Below are 26,227 nucleotides of genomic sequence, written 5' to 3' on the forward strand. Positions count from 1 at the left end.
CTCGGCGGGCTCCCCCAGGCCGTGACCCGAACAGGAGGGGGCGCACTTCACCCCTACTCCAACCATTCAGGCTAAATAAGACGTGTCTCATCAGATCGCTCGCTCTTATCTCCAGCCAATGCCAGCCCGGCTACTTTTGGCATGATTTACGGCGAATCTGAGCAAGAAATTTGCTCTCTCTCTCGGCCCCTCGCCACCCCCGCCTTCTAGGGAGTGTTTCCTGCCGAAAACTCACAGCACAGACGACTTTATTTCTGTTCTCATATCGAGTGTGGTGTTCTCCTACATGTGACGTGGCCAGGCTGAGGTAACCGTGAGGCCTGGCGGTGTGTTAGCGAGACTAACTGCATTACACAGGAGTTTATTTGAAGTCGGGTGAGAGAGAGCGTCTGTTGGGACGAGGGAAGGGGAGGGAGGGCAGCGCGCATAAACAAGGTCCCGCCAACCCGGGCCTGACACCAGGGCCTTCTGATGGACCTGTAATCCTGCAATGATTGACGCCGGTTATTAATTAGTACCAATGACATGCTCCCACTCCCGTGCGCGAGGGGCAGGCCGGGAAGGCTGGCAATGACTGGATGATGGACGAGACTTCCTCTCAGCATCTGTATCCTCACTCCAGTGTAGCGGGAACAAGCTCGCCATACAGGTCCAGTCTTCGGAACAATAGCAAAAGGCGTACTGTTTGCTTTCCTGTGCTGGGAAGGGCGCAGTGTATGTGTGAATGGGAGACGGAGTAGACCACGGATAAGCCGCGTCCTCGTACTATCGCCCCGCGTGCAGGGTCTTATCTAAATCCCAACCCTCCAACCCTCCCCCATTGTCAGCTATTTTGCTTGCACTCCATCACCTTTTTTACTTATCGGAGCGGAAGCGAGAAGTTTTGAGGAGAGAGGGCACACGCCGAGACGAGCGCGGCGAGAGGCGGTTGCGAGCGGTGCGTGTGACGGGACATGGAAGCCAACAGTCCGCTCTCGCCTAAAGCCAATGCCTTCAGCATAGCATCACTGATCTCAGCTTCGGAACAGGGTGGACTTCTCATGAGCGAGCTGCACGGTAAGGACCAAGGAATAGACGACGGACAAGACTGGGGGATGCAGTACCCATCGATCCCGAGAGACATGGAAGGTTTGTAGCAGTGCTCCTGTCGGGGACCTGGGCTAGTCATGCCGGGGAGTCGGACCGTACATGTCCGTAGCTACAAGGACGGGTGTCGGTTGTGCCACTGTATTTGTCTTGGTGACGTTTGACTGGCCGTAGTTGAAGGGGGGTTCCTTAATTCGTTCCGCTACAAATTTGCCGCCGAATGAAGTAATTACACGAACGGGTCGTCAACGTGTCAGGGCTGGGTAGTGTTAGGTGATGAGGCGACGCCAAAACACCTTTCAGCTAGACTTTGTATGTAGTTTTTCTTGATCTGTGTAACTTCCAAAAATGAGTTAGTAGGAAAGTTAATTCTCTTATGGAATCCAAACATCGATTAAATGTTATTAAGGCTGTAACCGATATCGCTTCCGATCCACCCTTAAAGTATGGAGATTGGCTTATCTCAGTAACGTTTGGGCCTTGAAATTAAAACAAGAGAGCTTAGGCGGCTTTTAGTCCCTGCCAGGCCCGCCTTCTGGCAACACGAGAAGGGCACGTTACCGCCGACCATACGGTAAAACGCGAGGGTCTTTACCTAACTACTAACACTAGTCACTTCCCCCGACCATCTGTAGAGGTAGCTGTCCTCTGGGAAGATAACATCCCGTCTAAACCCTCTTAAGAAAGATTTAGAAGATTTCTAGGCCTGCTTGTTGTTTAAAAGACGAGTGCTATCGGTCTCCTGACGTTGTGGTTGTGTTTCTCTCTTCCCGTCCAGCGAGCTGCATGTTGAGCAACCAGCGGCTGCCGGGGCACCAGCTCGCGCACATGACGGAGCACCCGTCGGCGTTCGGCGTGACCCAGGCCCGAGGCGAGGCCTACGACATCCCGGGGATGGAGTCGTGCCGGAACGGGGCCGGGGGGCTCCCCAACGGGAACGAGAACAATAACCTGTTGAACGATGGAGTTAAGGACGAGAGAAAACAGAACCCCAAAGTTGCCAATGTGAAGGTTATGTTGGAGATGAAGGCGTTGTGGGACGAGTTTCACGAGTTGGGGACCGAGATGATCGTGACCAAGGCCGGCAGGTATGTATCTTCTCTCCCGTCAGCTCTACCGTGAAATCTACCACGGCGTCCGTGTTCCGACGCGGGTTGCCTCCCTGTCAAATTGTCCTAGTTTTCAGTGACAGAAGCGACAGTGTAATATCTCTGACAGTACACAGGGCTAGCCAGACACCCATGGGCTCCGTAACTAGAGTTTAATCGGCACAGGGGCCTTCTGATGGTTTGTTCTGGGCGTTTAGGAAGTTCTGGGTGGTGTAGTCGGTTCTGGTAGTTTTATTTTTGGCCCCCCATCGCCTCGATCCTATCGTTGCAAATTGGCATGAAATGGGGGGAGGCGCAAAACATGAGCGACCGGAAAACACAACTCCCCGCCGCGGAAGCTCTCTGCCCTTTACACGTTTGTGCTGTCGAGTCGAGACCGCGAAAACACAAGATTTCACCCCAGGATTTCACCCGTTCACGGGTTCAAGTCTCCTGAATGTTACCAGCATGTCAGGAAAAACTCCTTACACAAACGTCGGGGTTGTTTTAGCGGGGAAAACAATGTGCGGTCAGACGACGCAGCGCCACCGCCATTACAGTCCTTTTAAAAACTTCCCCGGGTACCACCGAACAATGCCGAGGATATTTAATAACGTGGATATGTCGGCATTGGGTCGGGATCTTGGGTGACCCGAGCACATTTGATTCAATGGACATTCTTTGCGCCAATTCATGTCGGGACAGCCATGTCATCAAAACACGCGTTGACGTTATCGTTGAAAATAATGAAAGATGGCTGGACCCGTGCGTCTTACGAGTCGTAACTCACGCGTTAGGATTTAATGTCCAGATGTTTTAGGACTGGATTCTGATTTTTTAAAGCCACCAAACTGGACTAGCCTCCCCCACAGCCGGCAGTTAAACCAAAGAGTGGCTATTATCTCCCGGCTATGTCAACATGCACTCGCACTTAGTGTCAAGTTAGTGGCTGATGTGTGGGGATGATGGGGAAAACAGAAGTGAGCGTGGACGCAGGCTTGTCCAGCCGTGTTCTCAATGGGCTGTACTAACCGGCCGTGGGCTCGACCGCCGCCATGATACCATCTATTTGCACGAGGCATTATCGCTCTCGGTCTAAGTGGATTTTTACAGACTAGCCCGATGGCATCACGCCGATAATACGGTGTGTATTGTGGTTCTCTGCGGGCGGCCATGTGCCACAGCCCGGCCCTATACTGAAACATCTACACGCCCAGGCACATTATTTGTTATCTTTCTCACAGTTTGATATTAATAGACTGCCACCCAGCGCTTTTATGTACACAACCGAGGGACTAAAACCCCACGTCTTATACACAATGTATCTTCCACATGTGCGTCTCACTCAACCTCGAGAAACGGACGGAATATGTTGTCCACTGCCGCTTACATTTGGACAATTCCTCAAGCTGTAATCATTGCTGAAATCAGTGTGAAACCACAAGCCAAACTGAAAGACTAAAATGTAGAATACCAAACTAGAAACCCACATAGCCTTTCTTCATTCACAATCTTTATCGGATCTTATGCTAACCCTGCAATATTGTCGCAAACTGAGAACGCGAAGGCAAGGTTAGACCGACCTATGGTGTAAACAATACGTTTGTACTTTTACCAACGTTGTAGTTTCAAATTTGGTGAACCCAAACAGTAATAGAAATGCAAAATACTTGTCATAGCTGACGAGGAATAAAATAATAAGGTCAGGTGCAAAGTTTGATCACTGATATGATTATGAAATATCAAGTATGACACCGTGCACATGTTGTAAATTCAAGTACAGTATTTTTTCAGTATGCCAATTCATTCTAACATAATAAGACGGTGTATAATAGAAAAAAACGACATCGAAACCTATGAATTTCTTAACGATATTTCTACGGAAGGCTCGCGATAACTTATTACGAAGTAAGACATGTCTTGCCTGTAAAAATATTATTCTGCTTCAAAGTTTTTGCTAGTATTTTTCGTACCAATTAAGCTTATTTTGAGTCGCTACACAATCATATACCTACAACCCATAATACTAGTCATTTGGAGCCTAGATCTCTGTCTTTTTGAGATCTGAAATGAAATATTTCTTTTTTTGAAAGAGGAACAGCTACTGAATTAATCACGGTGCAAATAGTGTTATTGGTAGGGCAGAAACTATACTTTTTTTACGTCTACAATCCAAACATTTCTGCGTGGTACAATATACACTGTTTCTCTTCTGTGTCACAATTGATAGTACTGTGCATACGGAATTCCTGTCTACGAACGTGTAGGTAGCATTTGTATCTTAAAATGTCTAGGATGTAATGGTGCAAACTATATCTCCATCGGGGCGCGGTTGGGAGTTAAATTCGCCGTGAACCATGGGAAATGCGCCAGGGTAAATGCGCACGGTTATGGCGACCGCCACACACGCACAGAGCTGTTGTTTTAACCCCGCATTTTTGTCGCCTGAAATAATTCTGTACGCCAGTCAGACCCAGCCCTCTGGGGAGAACCTTGTTTTTCCTTAGCTGTTGACCTTCGCGGATAGACAGTTATCCAGTATCCATGTTTGCGAAAAAGGCCATTTCCCCGCCCTACCGTAGGCCGCTATGTATTCGTTCTTTGTTGAAAGTTTACCGGGCGGGGGTACGGTGTGTTTGCCTAGCTTTGATCAGAGATAGTTGCATAACGTGGCAGCCATTTCTACCGGGCTCCCGTGTCAGAACGACATAGGGTCGGTGTCTTAAATTGTTTGATTGTCTCTCGCCTGAAAGCCTCTCGGTAAATATTGCAGGCGTTTCGGCCGTGCCTCTGTCCGTCTCTGCCAGCCATGCCTGCACACACAACGCCTGAAGGACCCGCACAAAAATCCCTCTCGACTCTGTGTACTCTGCTCTCAATTTGTTGGCTTATACATACGAAATCAGGACAACACATGATGACAGAGGAAAACCCGCTTTCCTGCCACCAAACCGCACCATCTTTTTCACAATCTTACTTGAACGTCAGTTCAGTTCTGTACAGTTGTAAACGAGCAGCATGCTTCTGTATTGATCGTAAACATGAAAAGTGGATAATCTATGTAATTATAACCGAGGCGTAGATAAAAGTTTTCGTTCAAGAATCGTAAAATGCACAAGCTCATGTAGAAACGACGTTCATGTTAAGTGATTTTGGCAGTTGCAAATGTGTGAAAGCAACGCTGGGCTGTACGAAGTTGGCATATCTATGAAGAGAAACGTACTACGGCGGTCCGCCATCTTGAAAACAAAATGGGACGCGCTTTCTTACCGACGAAAATTAGGTTACGTGTTGCTTTACCTCAGCTGTCGATGGATAGTAAGATAGGCATGTCATTCGCTTCCTCCCGGGCTGACAGAAATGTCTGTGGCTATCGTCTGCGCTTTTTTACCCGCCAAAACGGCACTGTCATCGCGGCTCACTTGCCGAAGATACCTGCCACCAGTTAAGAAGAATTTCTGAACAGAAGCCGTCGTGTCAAACTGACCGTGCGCCAGGGTTTAACGGTTCTGCCTTATCGACCCACTAACGGTTGTTTAGTGGAAAATTTACGAGGTGTCGTCTGACGGCGTTCTCCCGCCAAAAAAAGTGCGTTCGATCGTCTGCAGCGTCGTGAACCCTGTGGGAAGACGTATGCCCCGTTGTCACTGCCGTGTCTGCAGTCTGTCGACAGTACATAAGTCACGACCTGACACGCACTGTCCCCATTTCTGGCGAATGTTTGTAGCTTTTGTGGTCTATCTTTGATAGCTCTAACTTGAGATGCAGAAAGTAGCAGCCCTGTACTGGTCTGGAGCACGGTGGCCAGTCGGAAAGTACCCATAAGTTACCAGTTCCTGATCACATAGTCAAGTGCCTTCTTGCCGCTAAAGGTTGCAGTCGCCATGTTCAACAAGTGACGAACCCCTTCAAGCAAGGGCACAATAGTTTGAGTTGATTAGCCCCAGAAAATTATTTTCTACAGCACTAATATTCTACAGATAATTTATCTGGGAAAGGTAGATGCCTCAGAGGCGGCATATTTGACAAAATCTCCCAGCTGTAAGCGTCTTTCTGCTGTTGTTGTATGTGACAAAAATGGAAGTTAAGTTTCCAACAAATTTTGTGTTTCCAACAAAGCAACTCACATTTGCCGCTACCTTGTGTAGTTTTTCCTCTTTAAAATGGCTAAACTGTTTGATTTTGTTGTAAGATAGGTATCTATTTTTAGCCCGTGAAATGGAAATATTTCTCCAAATGTACTTTTCCTACGACAACGGCAGAAACAGTCTATTTTGGTTCAGAAAAGTACAACAGGATTATCCATTACGATCTGTATATACATATACAGTTCAGCTGCTTAAAATTTGCACTTCTATACAGTTTGATATTTCTGCTGCCACTGGGTTCTGAAAAATTGTAGAAAACATAACGACGCAACTACAAAATTTGTATCCCTTGTTTCTGACATGCCAGATATTACAAACTACGTTGTCTTATTATAGACTATGGATATTTACATGTATACTATGGATAATAGTAGGTTAAAACGTGCTCTCGTAAACAGGATTTTATCAGATAAAGAATGCGTGAAGTTTGATAAAGCGGTTTACCACAAGTTTACAAACAGTGAATGGACTGTTGCGTTGTGTTTTGGTTAGCAGAGAATCACAATCAATTCAAAAGCTAGACTTGGTATGCCCTTATTTGGTTATTGTATGTTTCAGCATGCTTAGCAAATGTGTCTGCTCGTTGTAGCAAAATACGACGAATGGAAACATTTCTAAATGTATAGACGTTGCAATGTTGGAACGTAATGAAACTTTGTATGATTTGTACTAGTTTATCTTACCAACATATATTTTATAAGAAAACATTACGTGTCAGAAAGAAAGTGCTCGATTTGATCGTAGTTTGCAATTTGGAACATTTTAGCAACGGCAAAGTCTATAAACACAATACGTTCAGACCACTCTACAGGCATGTTTTCAAGAACTTGTTTTCACTTACAGTTTTTAGCCAGCATCGTTGTATCCACTATACTTGTACTGGTGTTAAAAGTCGATCTAATATGTTGCAAATAACTCTAGCTGGGATGGCATACTGGTAGACTCCGTAGCCAAGTTGATACATATCCTGGATGCATTAGACCAGAGTTCGAACGTACAGTATTTTGGCCCGGGGACATCTCAGCATCTCTCTTGACAAATTCAGGTCGGCCAGTTATTAATGATCGCCGATTGTTGGAGGTTAAGTGTTGGCATAACTGTTGGCACCAGCTAACTAGGAACACATCAACGGGTGTACAGTTCATCTCAACAGGCATAGAATTGTACCGTATAGTGTACTTAGAAGTACAGGTTTGAAGCAAGGGGACATACACTCAACAGTAACAATATACAATGTATATCTATAGTGACTTAAATTTGGTGGCACCAGTTGATGATCTGACTACAGATTGTCGTTTTGACTTTTTTTTAGCTCTACCCCACAACTCTGAGTCTGGATATCGGGTGGCTTTGGGAATGTTTCTTGTTTATATGAAGCTTGAAGAGACCGTCCTAGATAGAGGACTTTTCTCGTCCCGACCGGGCGGGTGTCATCAAAGCAATTCGTCAAGTTCTACCACAAAACATACCATTTTCAAGTCATTATGGCCAAACCAGTTCCAGTAAAACCACACACCACTAAACTGTCGCACTACAGCGTCCTTGTGGAGATTTATGTGACATAAATAAATCGCCTTTCTTCATGAGGACCCAGCAGCACGCATGCCCAGTCCGTGAGCTGACCCCGGCGTCTGGCACACTAGTAACCCCATATCGTAATCAGCACCAAATATTGTTGCAGTAATAGCTTCTGTTTACTTAGCTCTTCAAAACTAGAAAAGGACTTTTAAGCCGGGCGTTATTGTTGTTCTAGATAACTATATATGTGTCAACAAGGTCCTCGTACTCTGGAGTAGTCCTGGCTTGTGTGATTCGGGTCAGGACACAGAAGACACCAGCCCGGGTGTACGGGGCAATATCAGGCGGTTCTAAACAACTGTTTGGCCGGGGTTTGGGCAGGGTTTCTGTAGATAGCCGAAACCTCAAGCGCCACATCTTAACTTATAGCTAAGGTATAGACACAGGCTTAAACGAATGGAGTAAAATTATGTAAAAGAAAGTGTAAACAAAAACAACTATGCATTTCCGTAGCTTGGTGGGACGCCTGATTTAGAAGAGGCCTTTTGATGCAGAGATTTACTGATGGTATTTCTTGATTGAAATTGTAATTGAAAGTATGGCAGATTGTTCAATTTGAAATATTGAGGCACAATTTAGTGCATCCGTTTGGAAGGGTAGACGTGTCCGCATGAAGTCGACCACACACCTCGACATACACTCTACACAAACTGAACCCCTAAAGCCCTGGAGCGAGTGACGGTTTCAACTACAGTTTTAAAGTAGTCGTTTAAAGTTGTGTGTGTGGGTGGGGGGGGGGAGTCATGTAGACTGTAAACGGTGCAGTATACAGAGAGGCACTTTCATAAGTGTTCGACATTTAATATTGCTAGTTCGGCAAAGTAATAATACATTGTACAAGTAAATCTAGCGCCACCATCACACCAAAACAGGATTGAAGTTGGGCCGCCATAGCTTCAATCATTGCCCCAAAACTTGCCTCAAATTATTTTTAAAATACTGATGTAAATCTAAGTTTAATCCTTCTTGAGATGTCAAAATGTTTAATTCGTTGATGAATTTTGATGAAGTACATCCCTTCACCGTAAAACGTTACGCTATATGCAGGGCACCTACATGCAGACTGTTGATACGGAAGGACGCCATGATTTAAAGCGGCGTGCCACCAGACCAATGTGTACACTACTTACACCGCAACGTTAGTAACATACCTCATATGGGAAAAATCACGATTCAGAGACGATGTTATAATATTTGACATTCTTACCGTGGGAAAGTTTAACGAAGTGAGGAGACAGTTTCCTTTAAGATGGTAGCGATTAAGAAAGTATGTACCGAAAGTCGAACATTTAACAGATTGGCCGTATTTCAGGAGGCACTCGTACTATGCATGATGTACGAGTAATATCATCGAACTATGCGAGTTTATTTGCAAGTTTGACTAACAGAACTAAAAAAAATACTTTCTGCGGGTCTAACGTTTTTTTTACGAAAAAAAGTGCTTAACAGATAACGTATCCATCTTTTGAACTGCAATAAATTGCCCTAACACTGGTTACTTAAATGTGAAAACTCACATAAAAACCTCCACCACCAGATAGCTATAATGAATAGAAATCATTTACCTATGATACATTTTGTATGTTACGTTGCAATGATTCGTCTTTGTAAATCGATGGTTGTTGATCAAGTCAACGAAAAATCTTGGTGATAACGTTCTATGTAGAATAATAGTGATGCTAGTATCTTACTACCTTACTTATCTATAGTATACTAATATGTACAGATTCAACTTCTTCTCGCTTTTTAAGACAGTTTTGTCTAATTTAATTTAGAGCGAATCAACGAAGAATCTTTCTCACGTCCCGTCTTTGTTGTCCATATTGTCTCCACACACCCCACACTAATTCTCTACAAAATCTAGTAAATTGAAAAGACTTTCCTCACTTCGCTCAGGTGAAATTGAGTACTGTATTGTCCTCTGTGTTGATGGCGACATTTATGTAAGATTAAAACACTTGAGTGTGTCACCACCACTTGTGATTACAGTTGACACCTTTATTCTTTTAACTTCCCAAAACCTACAAATTTTGGAAAAGGTGGGATATTACGTCTTCCATGGTTTACAGAAGACAAGTCAAACCCTTCTGGCATAGTTTTAGACATAGTTATAGTTCTAGACAGCTACCTTTCATCATGTAGACTTTAGTTATTTTGTACTCTGTTTCAATGTTCTTTTATGTTTGTAATTTGTAGTTAGCCTCCGGACATGAATTTGCAATAAACTTCTCATTCAAAAAAATAATCTGAATCTATTTTCCGCAGACGAATGTTCCCGACGTTCCAAGTGAAAATGTTCGGTCTGGAGCCGATGTCTGACTACATCCTGCTGATGGATTTCGTGCCCGTGGACGACAAGCGGTACCGGTACGCGTTCCACAGCTCGTCCTGGCTGGTGGCCGGGAAGGCCGACCCCGACATGCCGAGGCGCATCCACGTGCACCCCGACTCGCCGGCCAAGGGCGCGCAGTGGATGAAACAGATCGTCTCGTTCGACAAACTCAAGCTCACCAACAATCTACTGGACGACAACGGGCATGTAAGTAACAACTTTGTTATAAATATACCCTCACCCCAACCTAAAATCAAGAAAGCACCACCAAAATTATTCCAAGCAGATATTTTGGTGGCTGCAAGACAGTATACATTTGTAATTGGCAGGGTAGTATTCAGTACGCCACGCGAAGCGCAAAAAGCAGGACACAGCAGATAGCCGTATAAAAGTGCCTAAATCACGTAAAAACGCATCAAAATGTAATTTCGCCGTTGCATGCCCTATCCACAAGGGCGGCAATTACACATTTGCGCCTTGATTAAGCCTAGTGTTATCAAGAAAGAAGCACTAAAGAAGCTGAGCGCTCAACGAATTTAATAGATAAAGAACGAATAGTTGAGTTTTCAAGTTATGCTGTTTTTCGAATCATACTTAAAAGCCGTATTCCAATTATGGAAGCGATATTGCTGCAACAAGAAGTGCAAAAACTGTTGTATGGTAAACTGCTAGCTATAAAATGGAAATACAAAATGAAAAATGAAATTCAAATAAGTAATAAAATTTAAAATCGAGAGTCACACAAATCCAAGTTTAAGTCACTCGGCACTGTATCCTCTCTTTAATGGTATCTTCATTTCTGCTATAAATTTTACAGCCAGTAGAGGTGATATTTAACTTTCAAATCAGCCACAAAAACTCTGAATTGCTAGTGCCTATTGCATACCGCCCGGAGTGACTGAAAAAGCTAATTGGTAACTATGTAGCTGAAAAGCACTTCAGGCAGTCAGAGAGGACAACAGTCTACCACCGGCCCCTCTCAAGAACACAGCCCTCCGCGCCATGTGCTCATTACCGGTAAACGATCGGGACTCAACCGTTACTCGGTTTGTGGCTATTTTAAGGAGCAGGAGAAAAAAGAGACACAAAACACCCTTTCATAGCTACCATCATTATGCCCCTATCAGTTTTCTCCACAGACGCGAACAAAATATTATTCATCCCGCCATAATCCTTCCTCTTCCCCGGACTTATGTCTAACATTCCAACCCGGCCGTTTTTCAGATTAGTTGTACAAATGGCAGGCAGGTTTATTATTGTATCACCTCCACACGGCGCCGGGTGGATAGAGGGAATACGAGTTCAACTTGACCGGATGATAACAATGACAAAGGGCAATGTTTACCCCTTTTCAATTTTAGCAGGCGTGTTGCCACAAAACCTAACCCCGTAACCTCTATGGAGACTTCTGTTTCCACCCTATGATGAGGGGATACCCCCCACCCCCTACTTTACTCCAGGCTTAAGCCACAGTATTTGCTTTACGAAACCCTCAACCCTGGTGGCCGCCCATGTCTGTTAAGCGTCCCGCGGGAGCTTTCTTAAGTTCGAGGCGTATTAATATTACTCTATATGAGTGTGAATTGGAGGGCGGTGATTGCGTATGTGAGGGGGGGGGGGCAGAATGTCAGTAATGCCAGACACGCGACGACATTTGACCAAGCTGAATATCGAGCCTCGGGGTCAAGTGTAAGAAAGGGAAGGGCACGGGAACCTCTGCTGACAAACATTTGTAAAATGTGAAAGGGGCATTGTGGGTGGCTCGGGACTACGATCACCCACTTTCCACTGTAGGGTGCGACCGCTGAACGGCCGCTGTTCGAAAATTCATAAAAAAACAACAAAGTTTTAGTACGCTTGTTGTGTCTCGTTGCCTTTTAAATAAAAATTCTGTAGTATATTTTTCACAAATTTCTGCATCATATTCTGCATCATCTCTTAAGAAATCGAGGGCCACATAAACCCAAATTTGGTTCGCTCAAAAGTCGCTCAGGAATTACCGACCTATTGAAAAGGAGTTTTAATAGTTTGTTAACTTCAAGTAAAGCTTTGCCCAAACCGTTAGGCCAATGTTCGCACCCTTCTCAAAGTACGTTTACACTCAGCACTTGGCATTTCAATACTCATATCTTAACATGGGTGCAATTCTATCAACATTAGGCGCGGGTCGTTACTTGTAGTGCCGTTTATTCCAATTAAGAAGCGTATGTAGAATTGTACCTATTTGCGCCATTTGTGTTTCGTCATCAACCCTCTCGGTCGACTGTTAGAAATATATCGTGAAAGATTGCAACGAGACTTGATTTAATTGGCCAAACTACTAACACTATGTTAAACTTGCATGTCACTTATAGAAGGTGTAGGAACTTTTTTAGCTGTTTTAGTGATCATGATGTATAACATATTGCGGTTTTTGTTCGAGGAAAGGAACCAAAAATAGAAATACTACCCTACTTTCTTTAGCACTGAGAGTACGTACTGGTCAGAAACTCCTACAGCTTAATGGTTAAGTAAATCGGTGGGAACTACTTTGGGCCGAACACAGCTCCCCAACAGAACAAGTGTTCCATATGACGTCTGGTCGTTGCTAATGCATCATTCCCAGACACTTTGAGACTTTTCATTGTTCGCTGAGGAAGTGGTTACGAAAACAAGCACAACTGTGCGCCAAGACGCCATTCACGGGCAGTGATCTAGAGAGGTAAATGCCTAGCCCTGACTTTTATGTATGCACACTATTTTTAAAGGCACTCGACAAGACATCTACCACCATCTACTTCGATGTTTCATCTTGAGCATGGCTAGCCTTGGTACTCGTACTATCCGGATTTTTCTCCGCTACGCTGGAAAAAATCGTGATTTTTTTTTCTAGCGTAGTGGAGCAAAATCTGGATGGTACCAGGCTAAGACATGGCCACATATATCGTAAGATCGTCGCACGATTCCAAGCTGAGGACATTCTTGTGTTAGTCTTGCATATGTCGTGAAAGACTAATTAGCTGTCTTGGTAGGGGAAAAGGCTGTCTTGGATCCTTGTCTGCGGTTGGGTCTGTCACACTGTCTGCTTAAAAGTCCTACGATATGAAAACTATCACGATCTACCGTAAATATGGTCGCGCCGTAACAGACATATCGAACATGTAAATAATGTATACGTCAGTACATTTACAGGACAATGTGGTTGAAAAGAAGCCAAATATAAGTCATAACTGTCAACACTAAACTGACTAGCGAGTGAGTTGTAAGTATGGTCCACCGTTGTCCTTCTGTCTTGTTGTCCTACCAGTCCGATCATCCATCTCCCTACTATGACAGCTGTGCGTACGAAGGTCAGGTTTGAGGCCTGTGGCAACAACAACGCTTCTAATTGGAAATGATAATTGAGGTATTGTTGAAAAGCGGGCACGACAGACAGCTATGCTAAAACGTGGTAAAACTACCGCAGGACGTCCCCCCTAAAATCCCGATGACAAGTCGTGAAAGGGGGACAGAAATGAAGCCGGTGATTTGCAATGTTCGGTCACAAAGGGTCATTTGGGAACAGCCACTCCGACACAGCTAGCGGACAACACTCAATTACCTCACAAAGCCGAGAGAACAAATTTTCGTGCTAACGGCTGTCGAAAATTTCAGTGAGCGCAAATTCAGGAAATACCGACTTTTGAAGCGCAAATTGGCGTTGAGAGGAGAAGAAAGGCGGTTCAGGGCACGGTTGTGTGGTAGAGCCCGGCAGTCCGCACGCACAGGGACAGGTGAAGGTACACAACAACTGACGCTTGTACCCACTGCCACGGAAAGGCACTTAAAGAATAGATAGCCTACAGGACTAGTACTGCAAATGTTTTATTGCAATGTGTGGTTCACAATGCGGACTCTGTATTCTTGTTGCTAGTAGAAGCATTCCTGCGATTTCATTTTTATCTCCAAATTGTGTTTTTCGATGACGGCATCACCGTTATAGTGTTATACATTATACACCCTACTAAATATTTGATCTTTCTTTGGAACGGGGTGTGGGATATAGTTTAAGATCTTCATATCTCTGGTGTATTTTGCAATATACTGCATTTCAGAGTCACGTAGTCCTCTCTTACACTTGATCTTAAGTAATTAGTCGTCAAAGTAGTTTACACTAAGAGTGAGATGAAGCCGATATCGTTGCAAACTAGGAACCAGCAGTTTGTCTAAAACGGTCTCTAGCAAACTAATAAATGCTCGGTCCTACAAAATGTTAAACCACCGTGGAAATGTCTGTCTGCCGAGCTTACGCCAGGCAAATTTCCGTAAAATTGGTGGGAATGACAGATCTGAGTGAATTTGGGGTCCATGGCGGTCGGAGGAAGGCGATGTCGATTAGCTGAAAATATGTCACTGCACATGCAGAAGGGACCAAGAGACATCCCTTCAACAATACTTAATTAATGGTCGACAAATAGTGAGATTCAATAACACAAAACTGCAGTTGTCTGCAATATAAAGACTCGATGTATTCATAAGAAGGATGGTCTTTTTTAATGGTGATGGATTTGGAATCTATGCAACGAAAAATAATTGTGGACACAAATTTGCGTTTCTAGCTATCCCATTTTTCGACCTTTATCAAAATTGCAAGCAAAATTAAGCCCGAATAGTAACTTTCCATTGCTTTATTTTATGATGAGAACACAATGTACAATACGAATGACAGCAAAACACACAACACGTACGCAAAAATAGTTCTTTGTCTCTGAAAATATTCGCTCACTCAGCGGCCGTAGTCTCCTGTAGAAAGGGGCTGTAACAACAACACAAAAATCTCCTGACGAATGTGACCGTGGCTTCATCAGCCTGGGAACCCGTGGCTTCAGCTCTGTCCGGCTGTGCACACACACAGAACAGGCGGATTCACGCTAACTCAACTGCAGTACTGTGGTCTACTGCAAATATGTCCCGGGCGGGCCCCGGTCACGGAGGGAATGCTTAACTACTGTTTGCCCTTTTGGTGACAAATGCGAGGCACATTGACGGCTGGGACGTCAACGATGGGGTCGAGTGCCTTGGCATGTGATAATTAAGAAATTCTGCTCACTAAACAGCCCGTGGAAGGCAAATAGAAATTGTGTCACTCGTACAAGACGTACCGTCGCCAGGCCTTACGTGTACACAGATTTGAAAACGCCATTGTCAACTCTGAGTCAGGTTGAGCTCTTAGGTACTTGATTGATACAATATTGCACCCTTTTATCAGTTCTTTTCTATGATACCACTTGATTTGGCTGAAATGACATCCAGAATGTGACGACGTAAATAATGAGCGAAAAGATTGCGTTCGAATCAAACGGACAATCGCACTGTAGCACTAGTGCTGACTTTGAATGAAGTACTAGTATAACTGAACGAGCTGCAAATAAGAATGGTTGCAAACAAACTCCACAAAGTGCATGTTGGAGACTGCTATTGTTAAATTGTTGATGTACATTTGTATGAACGGGTTGGTGCAAAACGAACTGACCGTTGTTGCAGTTGGTGTCTGCAAAAACTCGCTTTCAAGAGTTTTCGTGGAGAGCAAAATATGGCAACTTGTACATTGTCCGCACAACATAAACCCTATCTGCTGTCGTTTTCTTAGCATTGATATATAGAATTTAGACAAACAGCTCGTCCTTCTGTAGAAGCAACATTGAGTGAGTAGATTTGTGTTGACGTGCTGTGAGTTGGAACCGGAAAGGTCCGGTCTTCACCTTTGCCTCCAGTCCCAGAACAGATGCGCAGTTCTGAAGACTAAACAAACCGGGCCATACGTGCTAAACTGAGCGGAGCATCATTTAAGACATTTAAAGTCTAAATTAGAAGCAAATAGCTTCAATGCAGGCAATTGATTTCTATAGTATACTGTGTACGTATATGACACAGACCTCAGTGCATATAATATCACTTTTTTTTATCAGAGTAAAGGAATACAATTTCCGATGCCAAATACAGATTTCTAACCTGCATATTTACTCTAGATCTATATATCAATGTTGGTACCAACATGCAAAGACGCTTGCTCATTGAATTCATTTTGAAACTTGATAGCACGCGTACGTTGCGGATCAAGCTGAAGTTAATGTTAAATATTTTCTTCTGCCCCCCTACGAGTACGTTTGGAGGTATGACTGACTTCATCATATAGAAATTGAAGACGTCACTTTAGTTAATCTCGTATCAATTCTGTTTTTCCAGATAATCCTAAATTCCATGCACCGGTACCAGCCCAGATTTCACGTGGTGTACATCGATGGGAAGAAAGGCGACTCAGACACCGTCCACGAAAACTACAAAACTTTTATTTTTCCTGAGACCAAATTCACAGCCGTCACGGCGTACCAAAACCATAGGGTGAGTACATATATGCAGATAACATCCATATGTATATACAGTGTATACAGACCCTCTTGTCTATGACACTTTCAATACTATGAAAAGATGTCTAATGTTAGATTAAAGAGAATGCTACGAATGCTACGTATGTGCCCAAAGTAATTGATATTTTGTTATAATCAGGAAACCACCAATTTTACATTCATACTTAAGGGGGTTGCAATATCTTTCTTTTATTATTCACGTCCTTTGCACATACACTTAATTGAAAAGAGAAAAAAATGAAGACTTTGGAACACTGTTTGGGTACATTTGTGCGTCGCTCCTTTCCTCCTTCCTTTTTGCATTGTGGTGTGCATGTAGACAAAACTGCCTCCCAGACAGGTGAATTCTTCACGGCTATGTCTTGTCGTGTGTTCTGTTTCCTACGTTTTGATCTTTTATTTACACATGTACGAAACAACGCAACACGAGAACTTTTCTTGTTGAGCGATAAACTACAAGGGGAAAAAGAAACATGCCCCCCACCTTTTTCTGTCATGGCTTAATATGAAGTAGTTTGCAATTAAAGTTATTGCGATCGCGACTGGAATTCTGTTTCAATGAAAGGATTCCATTACTGTTAATGCTGTTATAGAACATGCTTTCTTCTATAACACGGTATCTTCATTGCCGTTACAATTTAACATAGATTCAGTGACAGAGATGACAGTTCAGTATCCACTACCTTCCGTCAGTGACTGTATTTTATTACCTGACTGTCTAACCTTCATCAACGGACCTTAAGCCCCCCCCCCCTCTTTTTGGAACCTGTTGTATTTTGGTGGTCGCCGCCCCCCCCCCCTTCTCTAGTTGGGAGTTCCCTAATAGATCGTCCATCCCTGCCACCCGTCCGTCAGTAAAGCTAATTTAGGCGGCCCCCTTCCTGCCTACCGAATCGCCCAGCCCGCACGCAACGGTATCAGGATGCGATCACTTCCGATGTAAACCATTGTTCTTCCGAGTACTGTTTCCTACGTTTGCTCACCTGGAATTCGTTTGCTCGTAATGTATTTTCCTACCTCGTCTTTTATCGGGTATCTGTATGTTTTCCTACGGTGGATACTAATGGCTGGTGCCTCGCCCGCCGGTAAAATGTAAACATTAAATCTAGAAAAACGATGGACTGAGCTTGTTGAACAGAAGCTCTACTGCTCCCCAAAGTGCCAGATTACTTCCAGACCAGGCGGTTGTGTTGGCTGCGGGGATGTGTTTGAGCCAGGCGGCACCGTGGGGCATTCCACCCGGCGCACTTCTGCTCCGGAATCGCAACCCAGAAATTTTATCAAAATATACAAATGAAAGTTCAATTTCGCACCTAATGCGGTCATTAATCACTCGGCTGTCAGGACAACTGTTTATCCTGGTATCGTGTGTTGGTCTGACGATCGTCTGTCAGTGTCCGGAGCCGAGAGGGCTGTCATAACGCAGCCGGCCACCGGATATTCGCACAGGCATGGCCGCTAGTCTCCACACCAGGCCCCGTGGTCGGCGGTTTCGTTTGATTTAGACTCTTTCTACTAAATTTTTGTGGCTTATGTATTTGTTATGAGTACGTAGTTTTTAATATAAGTACGCAATTCAGCACCTAGGCGCTGCTATCAGCTTGGGATTCCGATCAATCAATAAATCAAAAATCAATAATATATGGCGCTCGCTTAAAAAAATATAGCGACTCAGCGACCAAGATTGGATTCGTGTGACCATTGATTTCAAGATGATGATTATGATAATCATACGTTTTCTGGAGTCTGATCGTTTGACAATAGGCAAATCTTTAGAATTCAGAACACACAAACACAGAAATTGAACAATAACGCCTGCTATGGAGCCTGGTACGAGGCTACTCTTTCCCCACTCACAGACTTCAACAGAAAGTCTGATGATATCCTTCTCTGATTGGTCTAGAACTGGCGTTACCATGGCAACTTGAGACAGGTGACGCTCCAGCTACAAACTAATGTCGTCTGCAAGTGATGCTAAACTGGTTTGAATGGTTTAGATATTCATATCCTTTGTTCTGTTGTCCTACAGATAACGCAGTTGAAGATCGCTAGCAACCCTTTCGCCAAGGGATTCCGGGACTGCGACCCTGACGACTGGTGAGTAGAGTCCGCCCCGCCCCTGGCCGTCCTGGGGCGCAATTAGCGAACTGTCGCCCGGCTCGCTATTTGTGTTCCATATGTACCAACTTGGCATTAGGTTCTATAGCTTCCATATGGCACGTCTTTATAGACAGGGGCGGAACGGTTGTAGGGGATATCGCCTTGCAGGGCTGCTGCCTGGGTTGGCGCGGAGTCGGGCGGCACACGATGACAGAAAAGGTTACGGCAGCCTCAGGGCAATTTTCCCCATTCCTCTAGAAATGTACCGTGAAATTGTGGGATGCCGAAAGTTTCCACAACACAGACTTTTGCTGAACCCGAACCGACGTGGGATTGTATTTTCCATTGCTTAACACTCGCGTAGCGAGCCACAATAGTTACAGAATGTTACAAATTACCATTACGGATGCTTCAGTCGCTAGTAGCAGGTTCCTGAAAGGAAAACCAAAATACCAAATCCAAAATATAAACTTATTTTGAGATCCTTATCGGTTGTTTCTGTGTAAATCCAAGTACCTCTCGCCCACCCTGCAGGTGAAACACTAATGTTTACGTTTCGCCGCATAAACTCCCTCGTTGTTGTCTTAGGCAATATAGATAGCTACCAAATCCTTATTGTAAATTAAAGACCAACATCTTTAACAAGAAGTGGAAACAGTGCTACGGTGGTGTGGCACTCGTCTTTGAGGATCAAGAAACCTTGAGGAGTTTTCACGAACCGTTTCGAACCTCGCTGAATTCGCCTGAAGACTGTTACCTTGTGTGTTCTTCTCTGTGGGCTCCAGATGCGGCAGAGTGTTTAAACTTCACTCCAAGGATACCCACTATCAACATTGTACATGGACAGGGTTGGCTAGCGGCCCAACACACTGAAACAGACAAACGTGTTCCTCTGTGGCCAAAAACAACAAAAACTTGCACAAAAATAGTTACCAGTCATGATAGAACGCCGTCGTGTGGCTGAGGCAGATACGATGCAATAGGACCTCCTCATCATCAAAACAGACCATGAAAAACTTTTCTAGGTTTTTTGATTCTTTGTTGTGCTACCAGTTCTGGACCAACCAAGTACACGACAATACTGTACTGCGTATTTGAAAGTCATTGGTATTTACTTGTCAAAGAATTTCTTTGAAGACCTTCCTTGCAAACGCCATTCGGACGTACCAGAGACATCAACGACACGCCGAAGCTCGAAGAAGCGTAACATATTGCGCATGCCATGAGAACTGATATTTCCCAAAGCTAGCTGATCTGAAAAGTGAAGAATTCAGACAAATCTACCTGTCATATATACCCTTTAGCTTCCAATTCTGCTGAATTGTTGAATGTTGCAGTTAACACGTCATAACACTTCGACCAATCCGATATACTATCTTATTTACAACTTGATGACTGCAGACCAAATCTATCTTAGGTGAAAAAAGTTTCCGTTTCTTTTCAGGCGAACGTTGACGTTCCACGGTAGGAACGACAGTGACAGGTAGATATGTATGCTCTGTGATTATCGTCAAAACTAACGATAAATATATTAACTTCTTCAAAATAGATATGCCGTCTTTGAACCTCGATTCTCCCATCATAAGTCTATTATCCCCATTAGTTCTTGCAAGAATAAAATCAGGTCTAATACTGTGTTGAATGTTGCATTTGTTGTAGTATATGTGGTCCTATGTTTGTATCTTGCTAATCACTAAGTATGTAATATATGTTGTGTGTTGTGCTCTAGTTTAGATGTAACTTTATTATTTTTATTATACTCAACGGGTGCCTTATAAAACTGAATATGTATAAATCGTCGTGAAAAAGTGCTAACAGCAGAGGACAGCAGTGTAAAATTCAATGTTTGGAACTTCAGTAGTCCGCTAAGCAGATAGATGGTACCTGCTCTTATGCAATAAAATGTGTCCTGCATAATCAGAACGATCAGTTATAATGTCCAGTTATAGCTCAATTGATACCTTAGTCATTTTCCCTTTGATTGAGTAGACTGTACTAACCACATAGCACATGCTAGAAAGACTATACTAGGTCGACAATGATATGGCACATATAGACACGAACTAACATGTGTGTCTTCGTGGTTAGATTCACATAAAAACACAACAAAACCGCAACCAATCAACCAACGCAACTGTTGTTTTACACTAACAGAACAAACAAACAAACAAACAAAGCAAGAAAATTACAGGCAAGCTCAACAACAGCCCGTTCACGACACATAGGAAAGTTTAATGACACCAACTTTCCTCCTTTCGACATTTCCGGACGTCTGTCCTCGCTGCCTGCCGCCTCCCTGTGGGGGACGGACCCTGATAAAGTCGTTCCTGTTTCCTCTGACCCACTGCCCTAAACCTGCCCTGCACAAACTCACAACAATACTTTCCTTCATCTAGCCTGACGTTAAAATATGTGGGAAAGATGTAAAAGATACGATTAATAGAGAAATTATGAACAAAAATATTTGGTATTCAATCATATCTTGCAGTCAAATTTGTCAGGAAATATCTCATCTGTGACCGATAAAAAATAGTAGTAACGTAAGGGAAGTACGTAATGCTTATCATTTAGATTTCAAAAGTTGTACACCGTTGCAGTTAATAACATCAACTCAACCCCTAATTCAACACTAAACACTTGCTCAACCCCTAATTGTCATGTCACATACAATGTATTGTTAGTCTGTTCACGATGTATAAGAAATATTTCTTCGCTATCTGACGGTGTCTCCCCCTGTCTCCCTGCAGTGTTGTAGAGGTGCTGACACAGATTCCTCCGTCCCAGCGGCCCAGGAACCATCACCGACCCTCATCACTACAACTGGTGGGCGTCACGCGGACACGCACCGTGGGCCAGATGAATACAAGTCAGGACCAAGGTAAGACCGTTACCCCAGACCCACAGAATGACACAATGGTGTGTTAGAAAGCAGTCATTTTTTAACAAGATTCAGTGGTCTGCCCTTGATCTTCACGGTCTTCCAATGGTCTCATTGATGTCAATGCTTCTTGGCTATTCATCAGTTGAAGAGCAGTCTTCATCTATTGGTACTGACTCCTTAGTCAAATACAAAATGAAAGGGCCCCGTGCAAGAATATGCCCTGGTTCTGATTCTGTAAGAAATACTGCTGGACCCTGTGGAACCCTGAGTCTGTATCAGTCTCCGGACATTCCAGAGGAGGAGAGATAGTGGAGGTATCAGCCCCGGATCAGACCACTCAAATAACTATCAAACTGCATGTTTCGCGGCACTATGTATAAGGCAAAGCAATGCCTGTGACAATGACACGCATTGTGCAAAATGAGCTGACAATGCTAATGAAAGAGTAAAATGGGAATCGTTGTATCTTTATTCCTTTTTTCGGCTACGATTGTAGACAGTTCAATGGGTATCTATAACAGTACTACATCTAAAGGCTTCGAAATTCGACATCTGAAATCATAATTAACCATTGGTGTTCGTCATTGTAAGGTATACAAAATTCATCAAGCTTGCATCTGTCCGAATACCGTGGTCCCTAAATTTAAGGCCCATTCGGCCTTCAAGTAAAATACACAGAAACAGAACACAGCAAACATCAATTAGAAATTTCTGCAATGCGGAGGTCATTTTACCTTGATAAATGCCCATAAAAAGATATAGAGAGGCTGATGTATAAGTGATTTCCTGACAATCTAACCTCCTCTACTTAAACGAATATCTGAGATAAGCAATAAAATGCACCCCGAAGCTGTAGATTTTCTTAACTTATCTTTTGCCTTGATTTAAACAAACACTGGTAACTAGGCTATGTAAGCTGGTGTCACTCACTTTGGGGGAACATCTGTGCTCAAGTCTTGATAGGCCAATTTGAGACCGTGTGAAAGAGAAACTGAAATTGCACTACAAACTTCTCTGAAGATGAAATGAACATCTAATTTTGGAACATGAGTGCAATTCTCAAAACATTTAATGAACATCTTTACGCCAAAATTTTTCGTTTCTCAATACAGGAGTGCGATATTAGAATTCTCTTTCTTTACAAGACATATATGATGTAATGACAGTTACAACGCTTTATTACCTTCTTAAACCTACGGACTTAAAGAGGCCAGGTACCTAATGGCATCAAATGGAAGACCAGAAGTCATTGGTCATTGACATCGCTGAAAGACTTATCTTTGAAACATCTCTAGAAGACCTTAGTCATCGTTGAGATCGTTTGAAGACCTTGAAGTTTGTTGAGTGCTCACTGAATGACGGTTTTGAGATCTGTCAAAACTGTGGGAACCCAATGGTTTCGTGTCTGTTGACTCCCTACTGAACGCCTCTAGCTGAAATCCAGCACTACCTAGTCAGCACCGCGCGCTCAAAGTGGAACAAGGTTGAATCATCTTATCAATGACAATAGTTTGTAAAGATACTACGGATGTAGTACGACCTTTTATCACTGTCTAATGAGTACAGACGACGACGTTAGTCAAGGCCAGGCGGAGGTCGGGAGGGGAAACCTCGGCACGAACAGCTGGCACAACGTTTATCACTGCCACCTGATTGATGACCGCAGCGGTCCACATAAAATCTGAGTTATGGCGGAGGGTTGGGGGAGGTCGCATCGTTTCTTCGCCACTGTCAAATATTTCAGTTGGCGTTGTGTCATTAATTTCACGACGACTTAGTTAATGCAGGCGGGCGGTTGTTGAAAACACGTGTGACGTGTGTATGTGTGTGTGTGTGCCACACATGTGCGGGACAGTGATGTACAGTGCCTACACTGCTGGGTGAAATAGTGGTCACTTCCTAAAAGTAACAACATTAAGTGTAGTGTGACCGGGTAGGTGGAACCACTAAACAACCATGATGCAACCATCGTTAACACCATTGCACAAACCTTTTTGCATCCCTTTTGCCGGAGACATGCCCAGTTCGTAGCTATTTCACCAGGAATAACATGTCGCCTTTCTGCGATTATCAATGACTCATGGCGAAAACATCTACATGAAATAGCATAATATTGCAACATATAATCATGTGTGAAAAGTCAAATGAAGCCTAGGACGCAAACCTTCATCAATACGTATAGATCATAGATAGCTAATAAAAGCAAGAAACGCACAAAAGACGCTGAAGGAAGTAAATGACAATCAGATAAAAATGTTATATATAATAAGTAATCGCTTTTTGGCGCAAACAAATGATACATGTACATAGTGCAGCTTTTAATTAAAGCTTTCCCATTTCTTCCATCCCCTAGAACGAAGAGACCGGCCGGAGGAGACGTCGCAGTGCCAGAGTTCTCCCATCGTCTCCCGGGTCCTCAGTCCCAACCTGGCCGGAGGGGGGATGCACGTCAACCTGCAGCGCCCGGAACAGACTGCGCTGGCGCACACCAGCCTTCCCGACAACTCCTACAAGTACCACTATAACGGCTACATGGCGGCGGCGAAGACGCGACCCACGCCGTACCCTCTGCCTAGCATGAGACCAACGGGGTACCATCCAGTCAACAACAGTCTATACGCGCCGTGCACGAGAAGTTCGCCCTACGACTTAGATCCGCGGTGAAAACTTGTCGCAAAGACTCTACTGCTGGCCACATTGTAGCAAATTAGTCCATTTAGTTGAAGTTCGCTTACGTCTACGTAAAATTCAAAATTGTGTCATGACCGGTTTTCTCAGACGAAAATCAAAGATTGTTCTAGACTGACTGAGTTCTCTGTTGATACTATACAGCAGTATATTTGTTGCTAACATCCCCTTTCCACTTGAGGTTGTGACCGATGAGCGACTGAATAATTGGCAGATCACTCAACAAGTTTCATAGACAAAGAACAATTTTACGTAGTACTTTGCATCCACTTTGCGTGGATCATATTCAAATTATACAAACCCATTTTTGGCCGTGCAGCGATCACCCTCTGGTGGAAAGGGGCCTATTGAATTCGAAGACAATGCAAGTTGGAGAAGAGATACGAGTGCAAATATTGTTACGTACTGCACTTATAAAAATGAACTTTTGTAAGTCTTGTAACAGAATGTACAAAGAACACAACCCTCTGACGCAGTGCCTGCTATCAAATAGTTCCATGTTCTTAACGTTTCTACTACACACTAGATGTATATTTATAGTTTCGACCCGTAACAAAACCGTTCCACAGTCATCACATGTGTTTGTAAATATGAGAACTATACATCTTTTGTATCGTTTCTATGATTGTTGCTTTTTTTCTTTGATACATGACTTTTTGTTACGTTCTTATGGTTACATTTTGAGGCGATGTGGCTACTGATATCTTTTATAAATATGTACAGAAATCCGTTGCCCTAGTTAGACGAAGTTATATGTTATTTAGAGTATGTTTTGTAGACTAAGTATCAAACGTGTAGACTATATTGAAAGAGGTAGCAGGTTAAAACTGATTGGACACACTGTGCCAGTCGCCATGACAGTCACGTGACCGCATCTACCGCGCAGGCTCAGAATGACCATTAGAAATGCGTGTCGAATCGGTTCGGTTCAAGTTGGTTACAAAGTTCCGTATGCTGCCTTCACATGTAACTCTATTTTTGGAACTATTAAAAGTATAAGTTATATCCAAACCATGACCAGTGTTGTTGCGATGTTTGCTTAACTTATATGTTTTCTTTATTATTAGTCTCAAATTCTGATGTTTTGTTCAAACGCTGTTGGTTAAAGATGAGACAATGAAAGAATAAGGCTATAATATATACTAATACATAAGTAATATAGACACAAACGACACAAATGACTTAATGTGAAAGAGAGCCAGCCATAAATTGTACTCCCAGAGAAGACATTAGGCCTGTTTTGAAAATTTTCTTTTTTTTTTTATGTGCGTTTTCTCATGATTTCTGTTTTGACAGCTTTTGGTATTACGACCTTAAAATCTTTTAATTAAAGTCCAAACCAGACCTAACTTCTGCTTGGAGAGAAATAAATCCCCCCCCCCTTGCGGCTACCCGTGCGTCTGTCCTCACCCAGCCCGGTCACCTGTGTCACAGTAGCCCGTTTACGTTAGGGCGGGCGGTCTTCCTCCGCGGTGTTGAAAATCCACTCAGCGAGCGGCCTTTGGTCTTTATTGCCCCGCGATCTTGATTAATCCAATTAGCGAGTTAAAAAAGACTTCGAGGTGGGTCCGTTTTGCTGTGAGTTCCCTGCTAGCTAGCCTGGTGACCATCCTCTCCTGGGCTCTTGTCGTCTTGCTAGACGCATGGGTGGCTAGACGGTCTTGCTAGACCACTACGTATTGGCTTTAGAGTGTTTAGCCCGGTTTCTAGGAACAGGACCTCGGCTCTGATAGTCTGTATTTCCAACCGACTTTTCTAATACTAAAGTACCTAATTGAAACCCCTAGCGTGCACTGGGCGTGAGACTGGGCGGACGGGAACACTCGTAGAGATCGGTGAAGCCACGCCGGTCTGTTCGCCAGGCTACCGCCACTACTACTCTCCGGGATGGGAGCCAGACCCGGCCGATCATCACCAGATGGACCGCGTTGAGAAAAATC

General features: G+C 43.7%; 1 protein-coding gene across 2 annotated transcripts; it reads left to right on the plus strand.

Annotated features, from left to right (window-relative positions):
* Positions 1-25,295, plus strand: LOC109467618 (T-box transcription factor TBX1-like). 2 transcript variants are annotated; one of them, XM_019765637.1, is made up of 8 exons: positions 954-1,128; positions 1,865-2,174; positions 10,166-10,439; positions 16,437-16,592; positions 18,648-18,715; positions 20,163-20,201; positions 21,466-21,596; positions 23,953-25,295. In XM_019765637.1, the coding sequence occupies exons 1-8, from the start codon at positions 954-956 to the stop codon at positions 24,261-24,263; spliced, it is 1,464 nt and encodes a 487-aa protein (XP_019621196.1). In that variant the 3' UTR covers positions 24,264-25,295. The 2 variants fall into 2 exon arrangements, with proteins under 2 accessions (XP_019621204.1, XP_019621196.1); XM_019765645.1 differs by lacking the exon at positions 20,163-20,201 and having other exon boundaries at positions 1-1,128.
* The last annotated feature ends 932 nt before the right edge of the window (positions 25,296-26,227 follow it).

This window comes from Branchiostoma belcheri, unplaced genomic scaffold (genome assembly GCF_001625305.1).
Source record: "Branchiostoma belcheri isolate BF01 breed outbred unplaced genomic scaffold, Haploidv18h27 scaffold1, whole genome shotgun sequence".
Taxonomy (NCBI): Eukaryota; Metazoa; Chordata; class Leptocardii; order Amphioxiformes; family Branchiostomatidae; genus Branchiostoma; species Branchiostoma belcheri.

Bases quoted from the DNA above. Each gene is read 5' to 3' on its own strand.
- LOC109467618 (XM_019765637.1), top strand. From the start codon at position 954: ATGGAAGCCAACAGTCCGCTCTCGCCTAAAGCCAATGCCTTCAGCATA. The intron at 1,129-1,864 runs GTTTGTAGCAGT...CTTCCCGTCCAG, and splicing joins GATCCCGAGAGACATGGAAG to CGAGCTGCATGTTGAGCAAC. The intron at 10,440-16,436 runs GTAAGTAACAAC...CTGTTTTTCCAG, and splicing joins TACTGGACGACAACGGGCAT to ATAATCCTAAATTCCATGCA.